At 49.7% G+C, this 13,007-nt stretch overlaps 1 protein-coding gene across 1 annotated transcript; it reads left to right on the top strand.

The window, feature by feature from the left end:
- The first annotated feature begins 320 nt into the window (after positions 1-320).
- Positions 321-12,712, top strand: cyb5r4 (cytochrome b5 reductase 4). Its single transcript, XM_068747326.1, has 16 exons — positions 321-335; positions 384-452; positions 2,226-2,379; positions 3,127-3,227; positions 3,762-3,834; positions 5,164-5,242; positions 5,387-5,444; positions 6,785-6,878; positions 7,530-7,562; positions 8,512-8,634; positions 8,714-8,854; positions 8,943-9,089; positions 10,084-10,234; positions 10,713-10,799; positions 11,382-11,543; positions 12,423-12,712. The coding sequence occupies exons 1-16, from the start codon at positions 321-323 to the stop codon at positions 12,475-12,477; spliced, it is 1,542 nt and encodes a 513-aa protein (XP_068603427.1). The 3' UTR covers positions 12,478-12,712.
- Positions 12,713-13,007: the final 295 nt, after the last annotated feature.

The following is a 13,007-nucleotide window of genomic DNA, read 5'->3' on the forward strand; positions in this document are numbered from 1 at the left end:
GAGGAACGTCGTAACGTGATGACGTCACAGTGTGCGACATTCGTGTGGTCTTGCAGTAGCGGATGTGCAGTTAGCGCTTCTAAATGTTATGCTATGATAGCAACACAATGTAAATGGACGGTGATCGTTTTAATAATAACTATTAGCATCTACGGAAAGTAGCCTAGCCTAGCCTAGCCTAGCCTAGCTTAGCCTAGCCTAGCCTTGTAACGGAGAGATGTGGCTCGACGAGGGAGGAACCTTTGCCAATAACACTTAGCATTCAGTGTCGCCATCGTCGTTTCCGTGTCGTGGTGAACTGCTGCTGAGGGACTCGCAGCATGTTGAACCCTGCGGCCCAGAGCCAGACCCGGACCCGGACCCAGACCCGGACCCAGAGCCAGAGCCAGAGCTTCCCTCTGCCGGGCTCCCAGCAGCGAGTCGCTCCGTCCGGCCAGTCCGCGAGGAAGAAGGTGAGTCTGGGTCATCGTTCTGTAGAACTAGTCCGCGTTACTTCCGGGTCTCCCGATGTCTCAGCACAGCTCACCTTTATTCACGAGTCTCCTTTAGGAACTCAGAACTCAGGTGTTCTGAACCTTAACAGGTAGAAAGCTTTCATCCAGACCCCCCATCAGGGTTCTGGGACCTGTCTGATCGGGGCTTTGACTGGGACCTGGCTGATCGGGGCTTTGACTGGGACCTGTCTGATCGGGGCTTTGACTGGGACCTGGCTGATCGATGCTTTGACTGGGACCTGTCTGATCGGGGCTTTAACTGGGACCTGTCTGATCGGGGCTTTAACTGGGACCTGGCTGATCGGGGCTTTGACTGGGACCTGGCTGATCGGGGCTTTGACTGGGACCTGTCTGATCGGGGCTTTGACTGGGACCTGTCTGATCGGGGCTTTGACTGGGACCTGGCTGATCGGGGCTTTAACTGGGACTTGTCTGATCGGGGCTTTGACTGGGACCTGTCTGATCGGGGCTTTGACTGGGACCTGTCTGATCGGGGCTTTGACTGGGACCTGTCTGATCGGGGCTTTGACTGGGACCTGTCTGATTGGGGCTTTGACTGGGACCTGTCTGATCGGGGCTTTGACTGGGACCTGGCTGATCGGGGCTTTGACTGGGACCTGGCTGATCGGGGCTTTGACTGGGACCTGGCTGATCGGGGCTTTGACTGGGACCTGTCTGATCGGGGGGGCTTTGACTGGGACCTGTCTGATCGATGCTTTGACTGGGACCTGTCTGATCGGGGCTTTGACTGGGACTTGGCTGATCGGGGCTTTGACTGGGACCTGTCTGATCGGGGCTTTAACTGGGACCTGTCTGATCGATGCTTTGACTGGGACCTGTCTGATCGGGGCTTTGACTGGGACCTGTCTGATCGGGGCTTTGACTGGGACCTGTCTGATCGGGCCTTTGACTGGGACCTGTCTGATCGATGCTTTAACTAGGACCTGGCTGATCAGGGCTTTGACTGGGACCTGTCTGATCGGGGCTTTGACTGGGACCTGTCTGATCGGGGCTTTGACTGGGACCTGGCTGATCGGGGCTTTGACTGGGACCTGTCTGATCGGGGCTTTGACTGGGACCTGTCTGATCGGGGCTTTGACTGGGACCTGGCTGATCGGGGCTTTGACTGGGACCTGTCTGATCGGGGCTTTGACTGGGACCTGTCTGATCGGGGCTTTGACTGGGACCTGGCTGATCGGGGCTTTAACTGGGACTTGTCTGATCGGGGCTTTGACTGGGACCTGTCTGATCGGGGCTTTGACTGGGACCTGTCTGATCGGGGCTTTGACTGGGACCTGTCTGATCGGGGCTTTGACTGGGACCTGTCTGATCGGGGCTTTGACTGGGACCTGTCTGATCGGGGCTTTGACTGGGACCTGGCTGATCGGGGCTTTGACTGGGACCTGGCTGATCGGGGCTTTGACTGGGACCTGGCTGATCGGGGTTTTGACTGGGACTTGGCTGATCGGGGTTTTGACTGGGACTTGGCTGATCGGGGTTTTGACTGGGACCTGTCTGATCGGGGCTTTGACTGGGACCTGTCTGATCGGGGCTTTGACTGGGACCTGGCTGATCGGGGCTTTGACTGGGACCTGGCTGATCGGGGCTTTGACTGGGACCTGGCTGATCGGGGCTTTGACTGGCTTGGGACTAGTAGGAGTAGATATTGATCCTAGCAGTGAATGGAGGTCACCTTCTCTACCGATGCATGACGCTTCCTGTTTCCACTAGGTGGCGCTAAAGCCCGGACACAGTCTCCTGGACTGGATTCGGTTTTCTAAGAGTGGCAGAGACCTGAGCGGACTCCGAGGCCGTCTGGTGGAAGTCACGCAGGAAGAACTGCAGAAACACGCCACGCGAGACGACTGCTGGACGAGCATCAGAGGTGAGCGCCGAGTCGCACCGGAGCTTAACCCCTTCCTCCCCGACCGGCCTGTGGGGCTGCTGCCCGACACCATTTGCCCCATTTGCCCCATTTGCCCTGAGTCACACTGGCTGCAGAACAACAGTCATAAATGTAATCAATTATTCAAAGTAACTTCCAACATTTTACTGTTAACTCATTCAATGGCAGCAGCTTTTGCTCATTTTGCCCTCGATTTCAAGACCCACGGACGGACCCATGTGCTGCGACTATTCAAACAGCAACCGACCGATGAACCATGAAAGTCTCTTCTGTCATCAGAAATGAGAGGCGTGTTCCTCCCGTGTTTCATTCTGAGGCAGAATCCAATTTCAAAGCTCACTGACGTCTTTCGGCGTCGTTGGGTAAACGAGCCGATCACGCGAAACGTGGCAAAGACAACGTAGCTGGAGGTGGACCTCAGGAGGACAAAGTCTCCAATGGGTCCATCCAGGGGCTCAGCGGGGACTCGGTGGAGGACTATAAGCATCGGGGAGTCCGCATTGACAATGTCGAGGGTGAGAGAACAGTTCCCTGAGGTGCCCCAGTATTACTGATCACTGAAACCTAACTTGAGCATGAGGGGTAAACAAAATACTTCGAACATTCTCTGATGGGATCAGCGTTCTTGAACTGGTTCTCGGTACGTAACCCGATAAAGAGAACCCAACGCTGTCTGTGAGGAGGTGCACCGTGTTTACGCCATTTTGTTTGTGTCTGTGCTCTCAGGAATGGTTTACAATTTGAGCCCCTACATGGACTACCACCCGGGTGGGGAAGAGGAGCTGATGAAGGCTGGCGGAACAGACGGAACTGGCCTGTTCGATCAGGTAGAATCCAGCTGGAAAAAAAAGAGTACGGTAATGCAGAACATGGAGTGTTACTTTCCAGGTATTCTAGAACATACTACTTATTGTTATAGCAACGATAATAACAGCCAGAACAACAGACGGGTTCCCCGGACTGTGTTTGGGCCGGTGCCCATGACCCACCTCGCTCTGCCCATTGCTGATCATGTCTCATGTTAATGTCCGTGAAGTTTTTGAGTACATTTCGGCCTCAAAAAATGACTTATTGCATAAAATAATAATCTTTCCAACCGATACAGAAGTCCTTGCTCGGCTTCGTGCAAGAAGAGTCGGTAATTATAACTGTTAATTGTGATTTAAAGTCTCAGCAGGTGGTGAATCGGGACTGTCGGCCAGTAGTCTACTTTTGCTTCGGTGTTTGTCTGTGATTACCGGTATTCTGGATCCCGTAGATAACGTGTAGCTAATTGGGGGCTACATAAAGGATGTGTGGCTCAGCAGTGAATGTAAAATGCCCCGAGAGGCAGAGGTTCTAGTGGGCGTGTTTGTGTGCAGGTACACCGGTGGGTGAACTATGAGTCCATGCTGAAAGAGTGCTTGGTGGGCAGAATGGCGACTGTTATGAAAGGTACACACACACACACACGCACGCATGCACGCACGCACGCACACACGCACGCACACACACACACGCACACACACACACACACGCACACACACACACACGCGCACACACAGAAGCTATCATGACTACATCACTGTGTTCACATGAGGTCCAGATTTCAGTGATCTGCATCCGAACCTCTAGTTAGGATACTGCACTTTCATAAATGTGGTCTTTAATAATACTACTACTACTACTGTACTACTGCTGTACTATTACTGTACCATTCTCAATTTCATCTCTTTTTTTCTTCAACCGTTCTTCCTTTGAAATGTATTTTAAAGTACACAGAAGACATATCATTGCAAATAGTTGATTATTAATACCTTAATTACGTCCACGAAGGAGGTTCTGTTTCTGACGGGCCTGACTATCCTCCTCCTTAGCGTGTTGGGATAATGCTAGCGCTCTGTTCCACGGATCCAGGCCTGTCTATCCTCCTCCTTAGCGTGTTGGGATAATGCTAGCGCTCTGTTCCACGGATCCAGGCCTGACTATCCTCCTCCTTAGCGTGTTGGGATAATGCTAGCGCTCTGTTCCACGGATCCAGGCCTGTCTATCCTCCTCCTTAGCGTGTTGGGATAATGCTAGCGCTCTGCTCCACGGATCCAGGCCTGACTATCCTCCTCCTTAGCGTGTTGGGATAATGCTAGCGCTCTGTTCCACGGATCCAGGCCTGTCTATCCTCCTCCTTAGCGTGTTGGGATAATGCTAGCGCTCTGTTCCACGGATCCAGGCCTGACTATCCTCCTCCTTAGCGTGTTGGGATAATGCTAGCGCTCTGTTCCACGGATCCAGGCCTGACTATCCTCCTCCTTAGCGTGTTGGGATAATGCTAGCGCTCTGTTCCACGGATCCAGGCCTGACTATCCTCCTCCTTAGCGTGTTGGGATAATGCTAGCGCTCTGTTCCACGGATCCAGGCCTGACTATCCTCCTCCTTAGCGTGTTGGGATAATGCTAGCGCTCTGTTCCACGGATCCAGGCCTGTCTATCCTCCTCCTTAGCGTGTTGGGATAATGCTAGCGCTCTGTTCCACGGATCCAGGCCTGACTATCCTCCTCTTTAGCGTGTTGGGATAATGCTAGCGCTCTGTTCCACGGATCCAGGCCTGACTATCCTCCTCTTTAGCGTGTTGGGATAATGCTAGCGCTCTGTTCCACGGATCCAGGCCTGACTATCCTCCTCTTTAGCGTGTTGGGATAATGCTAGCGCTCTGCTCCACGGGTCCAGGCCTGTCTTTGCTGGCTTCACCCGACCTCCTGTCATGCTTTCTGTTTTCCTTTCTCCTCAGCTGTCATCCCTGCTCAAACACCAACAGGCCTCCTCCTGCCCGATCCGGTTCCAGTGCCGGACAGAGACGGCCAGCCTCGGTATGAATGAGGACGCTGCCTGAATGTGCATGCGCTTGTGCATGCGCTTGTGCATGCGCTTGTGCATGCGCTTGTGCATGCGCTTGTGCATGCGCTTGTGCATGCAGGTATCGGTGACATCGTTACTGTCCTGTGTTTGTGTAGGTACGACTGGTTCCAGACGGATGCGACGGTCCAAGTGGTCGTTTATGCTAAAAAGAAGGTAAGCGCCCATGAAGCAACAAAGCAGTAGCAGCCCCTGCTGGCAGACGGAGGAAACTGCAGCTGGTGTCTGTCTAAAGGCGCTCTGATTTGTCTTCTGCTGAATTTATTAATTTCTCACTGCATTAATGAGCTTTGACTGAGCACCAACATGCTTCCTTCTAATACCAGCAGTAGTAGTACAGTAGTAGTAGTACAGTAGTAGCAGTACTGCAGTAGTAGCAGTAGTAGTACAGTAGTAGCAGTAGTAGTAGTACAGTAGTACAGTAGTAGTAGTACAGTAGTAGTAGCAGCAGTAGTAGTAGTAGTACAGTAGTAGTAGTAGTAGTACAGTAGTAGCAGCAGTAGTAGTACAGTAGTAGTAGTAGTAGTACAGTAGTAGTAGCAGTAGTAGCAGCAGTACAGTAGTAATACAGTAGTAGCAGCAGTAATAGTAGTAGTACAGTAGTAGCAGTAGTAGTACAGTAGCAGTAGTAGTAGTAGTAGTAGTGGTAGTACAATAGTAGTACAGTAGTAGTAGTAGTGGTAGTACAATAGTAGTACAGTAGTAGTAGTAGTGGTAGTACAATAGTAGTACAGTAGTAGTAGTAGTGGTAGTACAATAGTAGTACAGTAGTAGTACAGTAGTAGCAGCAGTAGTAGTAGTAGTACAGTAGTAGTAGCAGTAATAGTAGTAGTACAGTAGTAGTAGCACAGTAGTAGCAGTAGCAGTAGTACAGTAGTAGTAGCAGTAATAGTAGTAGTACAGTAGTAGTAGCACAGTAGTAGCAGTAGCAGTAGTACAATAGTAGTAGTAGCAGTAGTTATTGATCAATGCATGCATGTTATTGATCGATGCATGTATTTTATTGATCGATGCATGTATTTTATTGATCGATGCATGTATTTTATTGATCGATACATGCATGTTATTGATCGATGCATGTATTTTATTGATTGATGCATGTATTTTATTGATCGATGCATGTATTTTATTGATCGATGCATGTATTTTATTGATCGATACATGCATGTTATTGATCGATGCATGTATTTTATTGATCGATGCATGTATTTTATTGATCGATGCATGTATTTTATTGATCGATGCATGTATTTTATTGATCGATACATGCATGTTATTGATCGATGCATGTATTTTATTGATTGATGCATGTATTTTATTGATCGATGCATGTATTTTATTGATCGATACATGCATGTTATTGATCGATGCATGTATTTTATTGATCGATACGTGTATTTTATTGATCGATACATGCATGTTATTGATCGATGCATGTATTTTATTGATCGATACGTGTATTTTATTGATCGATACATGCATTTCTTTCCTGTCAGTTTCCCAGCACCGGCTGCTCCCTTGTCGATCTTGAGTCAGGAGTTCTACGAGTGGAACTTCTCCTGGAGAAATTGTCCTACATGATACATTTACGTAAGTAAAAATAAGACTTTTTTTGCTGCTATTTATAGGATGAAATCTAATTCTTGTTGCTGTCAGGAGAGAGTAGAGCTAAACATTGACTGCATATAGAAAGAAAGCAAGAATAACCTGAATTAAAGCCGCATGCAGCGATGAACATGCGTCGGGGTTGGCCTGGCGGGTTAGCCTCACCTTCAGCCTACATTTGTAATCGATCATTGGGGCGTGTCTGGTATCGTGAGCCTGCAGAACGGCCCTTCGGGTTCATCCTCCTCTTCCCATTTCTGTTTCCTGACGTATAGTCTGTGCAGCTCATCTCCAGGTTACTTCTTTCTGATGTATTCTTTGACTTTAGTCATTTGACCATCTCGTTTTGGGTGAAATGCTTCCCTATGTCCTCGACTGTGCTGACGTATCAAAAACAGCTTTCTTCTGATGGAATGACTCGATTTACTCGCTGAATCGCTGCAGCCCTACGGTCTTTACACTGTTGTTTGATCATTGTGAACTAAAGTGAACTGGACTTGGAGGAAAAGCTTGAAGATGTTTTGCTTCTTTCACAGGTTTTTGAACCGAGATATACTTTAATCTCGCTTTGCATTGCAGTTTGTCACAGATAGGATATGTGCACTAATTATTTTTGTTGTTTTGCTGTTGTTTCAGGTCTTGCTGATTCAGTTGAGGACAACATTTCTGGTAAGACTAAAATAATGCGTCCAGTATTTAACCTCGTTGTGTGAGTCCAAGCTGTGTGATCAGGAAAAGCTCCGGTCCAGAGAGTTCAGGCAAACGTTTTGGCATAAGGACGCTGCACGGTCCTAACGTCCTAATTATAGAGTCAAACTCTAGTATTAAGACAGTCTGCTTCCAAGGTGCAGTTCCAGACTCCACTTGTGCATCATTGATCATTGATCCCTGGCCACACTCCCGATGAGCAACAAGAATGATCTGAAGATGACGAATCGTCCCCACATGTCCTCCAGTCCTCTAGCGCAGCGGTCCCCGACCACCGGGCCTCGGCCCGGTACCGGTCCGTGAGGCATTTGTTACTGGACCGCACAGAAAGAATAACTAATGTATACAATTTCCGTTGTATCGATTATTAGCGTCTAAAAGGTGTTTTATTTTGAAAAACCACCGGATTTTCTCCAGCGTAACATTCGCCTGTGATTGTTCATGCTTTACGTGATACGTTACTAAAAACAGACGTGAACTAGTGAAGATTAAATTAAAAAACAAACGTCTTTGGAGAGCTTCTTTGGTAAGGGGAAAGTCCAACTGAGGAGGAAGAAGAGGAGGAAGAAAAGAAAACCTCTTTTAACAGACTAACACTGGACGAGCTGCTCTACCATCAGAGAGCTCTTGGGAAGTCTGTGGATGTACCGGACGGCGTCGGGTACACCAACACCGAACGGTGAGACATTGTCCTGCTGTAGGGGGACACCCCAACGCCTGCTGGAACCGTCGGCTCTCAAGGACACAGAGCAGCACTCGGGGACCCTAACCCTAACCCTAGCCCTAACCCCGGCAGGCAGTGTAACGTTCTAATGCTCACATGCAACCTGCTTTCATGATAGTCCCCAGTTTCTGTGTCCTCCGAAGCGGATCTGCATTTCACCGTTTGCCATTGTCCTCTGTCCAACAGTGTCCACTGCCGTCTCCGTGGGAAAGACCCAGCTCACCATGCAGAAACAGGCCAAACGGAAATGGGCACGCCTGGGACAACCTCTGGAAGGTCACAACACGCTGCTGCCGAAAACAGACCGAGGTCAGACCCCGCCTCAAAGTGGAGCTTCTGCGTCGAGCTTTGAACGTGTCAACATGGATCCTGAATGGTGTCGTTCCAGCGCTCTACTATCGGGACTGCCTGCTGGTGTCTAAGACTGAGGTGAACCGTAACACCTCTATTTTCAGGATGCGGCTTCCACGCGGGACCGTCAGACACTTGCCTGTGGGAAAACACGTTTTCCTCAAAGCCCTCGTTCACGGTGCGTAGCCAAAGCTAACCGGGGGAGGGGGGGGGGGGGGGCTGATGAACAGACTGAAGTGTGCTTTTTCTTGCTGTCCTCCCAACAGAGGCAGAGGTCGTGCGGCCATACACCCCCGTAGAGCCTCGCCTCGCAGCCGCGCCGTGGGATCCCCTACGGGAGTCGGACATCTACCTCCTGATCAAGGTGTACCCGGACGGGCTGTTCACGCCGTACCTCAGCAGCCTGCCCGTCGGTGAGGCACGGCCGGGCCGTCGTCCTGTAGCGCCGCGGCCCGGTACCGGTCCGTGAGGCTTTGTTACCGGGCCGCACAGAAAGAATAACTAATTTATAACATTTCCGTTGTATCGATTATTAGCGTCTAAAAGGTGTTTTATTTTGAAAAACCACCGGATTTTCTCCAACGTAACATTTGCCTGTGAATGTTCATGTTTTACGTGATACGTTACTAAAAACAGACGTGAACTAGTGAAAATTAAATTAAAAAAACAAACGTCTTTGGAGAGCTTCTTTGGTAAGGGGAAAGTCCAACTGAGGAAGAGGAGGAAGAAAAGAAAACTTCTTTTAGCAGACAAACCAGGAGTCAGACTTAAAACTCGGTTTATCTCCAGCTGATTAGCTTCGTTAACGAAGTAATGAAGGGGTTAAAACGGCTCCGGCACAGAGAGACCAAGAAACCAGGAATAAAAGACAAGAATGTGGAATTTATGACACAAAAAACGTGAACATGAAGAACAGAAGCGATTATTGAGAGCACAACTAATGAGTAGATATTAGTGTAATACTTTAATAGTAATTGAAAGTGCATAATATAAAGTTTATTGGTAAGATTATATTCCTCTTTTTTAATTTAATTACCCCCTGGTCCGCATGAAACCGGTCCGTGGCAGGAAAAAGGTTGGGGGCCGCTGCTCTAGCGGATGCAGCCTGTTCACGGTTGTCCTGGCAACACGCAGACTTGCAGTGATGCAGCTTGGCCGTGTATTTGTACCGCACAGGATATCTATTAAATACAACATCCAGGTGTTTCTGCTTCTGTCCCCAACAAGCAGGCGACACGATGTGTAGCGCGTATAAGAACGAAGAAGACTTTGATGTGTAGCGCGTATAAGAACGAAGAAGACTTTGATGTGTAGCGCGTATAAGAAGATAAAACATGTTAGAGGAGACATGAAGCGTTGATGAGATGAGATCCTTCTCATCCCTTCCTGTTCACACCCACTCTCCAGGTGCCCACGTATCCGTTAGTGGTCCTGAGGGCGCCTTCAGTCTCCGCCCCCTTGATGACATCACACACCTCTACCTTGTAGCAGCAGGCACGGGGCTCACGCCGATGCTTCGCCTCGTTCCCCTGGCTCTGCAGGACATTGAGAGCATCAGGTGAGAACCATCGCAGGATGTTTATGCCGTCACCGTGGAGATGGACGGCTCTCAGCGTCTCCCTACCGCATCAGCAAGGCCTCGTCTTTCTCCTCGCCTTCCTCCTGTTTGTTGTGTAACCCCCAAATAGGTCCGCGTTGTCGGCGCGGCGCTTCACAGGCGTTCCGTGCGCTGTATCTTTCCCGTGGTCCCTCTGAACGCCGCTGTTCGCTACGAGGAAGGTTCTCACCCAGCTGGTGGGGAACGACGCGGCCTGTGGTTGGTAAATCCAGAGGTTGCCATGGCAGCTCAGTCAGTGGGCGTGGCACGATGCAGAATGTCCTCGCGGTCCGTGTGATGATGAAACGTTCAGCTTCGGCTGGAGAGCACCAGAAACTGGATTCTTAACCTGATCCAGGTCTCTGACCCGCCTTTAGGCGACCGACGCGTTTCACGGAACTGTCCCTGATCCAAGTCGCTCGCGTGTCTTTGTCCTCAGCAAAATCAAGCTGCTGTTTTTCAACCGGCGAGAGGAGGACATCTTGTGCCGCCGTGATCTGGACGAGCTGGCTGCGACTCGAGAGAGGTACTGAACCGAACCCTCATCCTGTCGGATCAGAGCCCGCCGGGCGCCGACCACGAGTCATCGTTTACCCTGCTAAATTATAAACGTGTCATTGGATGGGATAATCGTCGATTAATCCCTCATCCGACCCGATCGATCACGCATCAGGGTCTGGTCCTCGCGTTAGATCTGGAACGTGTGGATTTCCTCGATAGGATCACGTAGAATTACCGACAACAAATAACGACACAGACAGAGTATTGCTGAAACCGATTGTTCGCGTTTTAATTTATGGTTCTAATCTCGGCCCTGAAAGTAACCGCCATTCCTGAAATACATTTTTTCTAGATTAACTATCGTACTCATGATGATGCGATCCAGATTCTAGGACACGGCTTTCACTCAAAACACAGAATGAACATCCTGGTAGGGGCGGGGCACGGCGACGGCTCGTACCTCAGCTCTTACTGTTGAAGGTCACGACCTCTCTGTTCTATAATAACAACTCTTAGAACACGTAATGACATACATCATGCTGTTAAAGACGAGCGGCCCTGAGCACGACATCACTTCCTGTGTCCTGATGGATTTGCTTCCTGTCAGCTTTGAGGTGGAGCACGTCCTCTCGGAGCCGGGCGGCGGCTGGACGGGCAGGAGGGGCCGGATCGACGACGCCGTGCTCCGGGACTCCCTCTGCAGGCCGGCGGGTTCCAAGTGCTGCGTGTGTGTGTGTGGCCCCGCCCCCTTCACCGAGCTCACAGTCAGGTGCGTCCGAACGCCGTTCCCATTTCACTCGATCCTTCCTTCAAGGAGTTTGTTGTCATCGTCACGGCAACCTGAGAAATGAATGTCTTCCTGTGCGACGAAAACAATTTACACCGAGCAAAGTTAAAGGCGGTATAATTATCACCGCACCAAACTGAGTACACAGCTCGGGAAGTAGACTGGACAATGAATAAGTACTGACGTCGTGTATCTGGATGTACATCAGTGAGTAAGGGTCAGCGCTTCAGGAGCCCGGTGGCTTGTGGGTAAAAACAGCTCCCGAGTCTGGCTGTCTTTGGGGCGCGGTGGCTGTGGGCGGTCCTTAGCCATACTGCGTCCCCTCTTTGCGACCCGGATTGGTTTTAGTCCCGCCTCTTACTGTGGCTGTGGATGTTTGTGTGTCTTCCAAAGATCTTAACGAGTAGTTTCTGTTTCTTTTTACAGTGTACGCCATCGCCCATAATGCACTTGGATGCAGTTAGAGCAGGGGTGGGCAAACTTTTTGACTCGCGGGCCACAATAGGTTCTAAAATTTGACAGAGGGGCCGGACCAAGAACAGATGGAAGGAGTATTTGTGTAAGCTAATATAAATGACACATGAAAGCTATTGCATTAAAGGATTTGTCCTTTGACAGGCAGCATTCCAGGGAAAAGGTCGACTAAATGAGGTTAAATTATAATACAATTTTATTTAATGATATAATTTGGATAAGTTTTGCGGGCCGCATTAAAAAGACCAACGGGCCGCATATGGCCCCCGGGCCTGGGTTTGCCCTTGTCTGAGTTAGAGCGTTATTAAAACAGGCTGTGGTCCTTAGCAGAAGGCCCCCCCGGAGCTCCGTGGTTTGCTCATTCCTCCTCCTGTGCTCGCCTTGCAGGCTGCTGAAGCAGCAGGGCTTCGGGGAGGAGGAGCTCCATGCCTTCCAGGACTGATGAGCCTGTCCCGACTCCAGACGAGGGTCCGTTAAAGGAACGCTGCTTTTGGATGCACTCAGAAAAGGTTCCGGACGTTTCTTTGGATCCTGAGCAGCCGCGTCATTCCAGAGAGACTTTATGACGGCTCTGTGTTGAATCAATGTTGTAAAAGCGTCAGAAACGAAAGGACTTTTATTACTAAGCTTATATCAAAGGATTCGTTTTATGCAATATAAAACTCGGATTCAAAAAAGGCTGGAATTTGTTCTCATTTTTAATAAAACAATTACATTTATGAAAAATCCTACTTTCCAGTCAACTGTCTGAGAAGTTCTTACGCTCCACAGGTAGGAGGTGAGTTAGAGCAGAAGGAGAAGTTCTTACGCTCCACAGGTAGGAGGTGAGTTAGAGGAGAAGGAGAAGTTCTTACGCTCCACAGGTAGGAGGTGAGTTAGAGCAGAAGGAGAAGTTCTTATGCTCCACAGGTAGGAGGTGAGTTAGAGGAGAAGGAGAAGTTCTTACGCTCCACAGGTAGGAGGTGAGTTAGA

The sequence above is a fragment of the Brachionichthys hirsutus genome, chromosome 13 (assembly GCF_040956055.1).
Source record: "Brachionichthys hirsutus isolate HB-005 chromosome 13, CSIRO-AGI_Bhir_v1, whole genome shotgun sequence".
Classification (NCBI taxonomy): domain Eukaryota; kingdom Metazoa; phylum Chordata; class Actinopteri; order Lophiiformes; family Brachionichthyidae; genus Brachionichthys; species Brachionichthys hirsutus.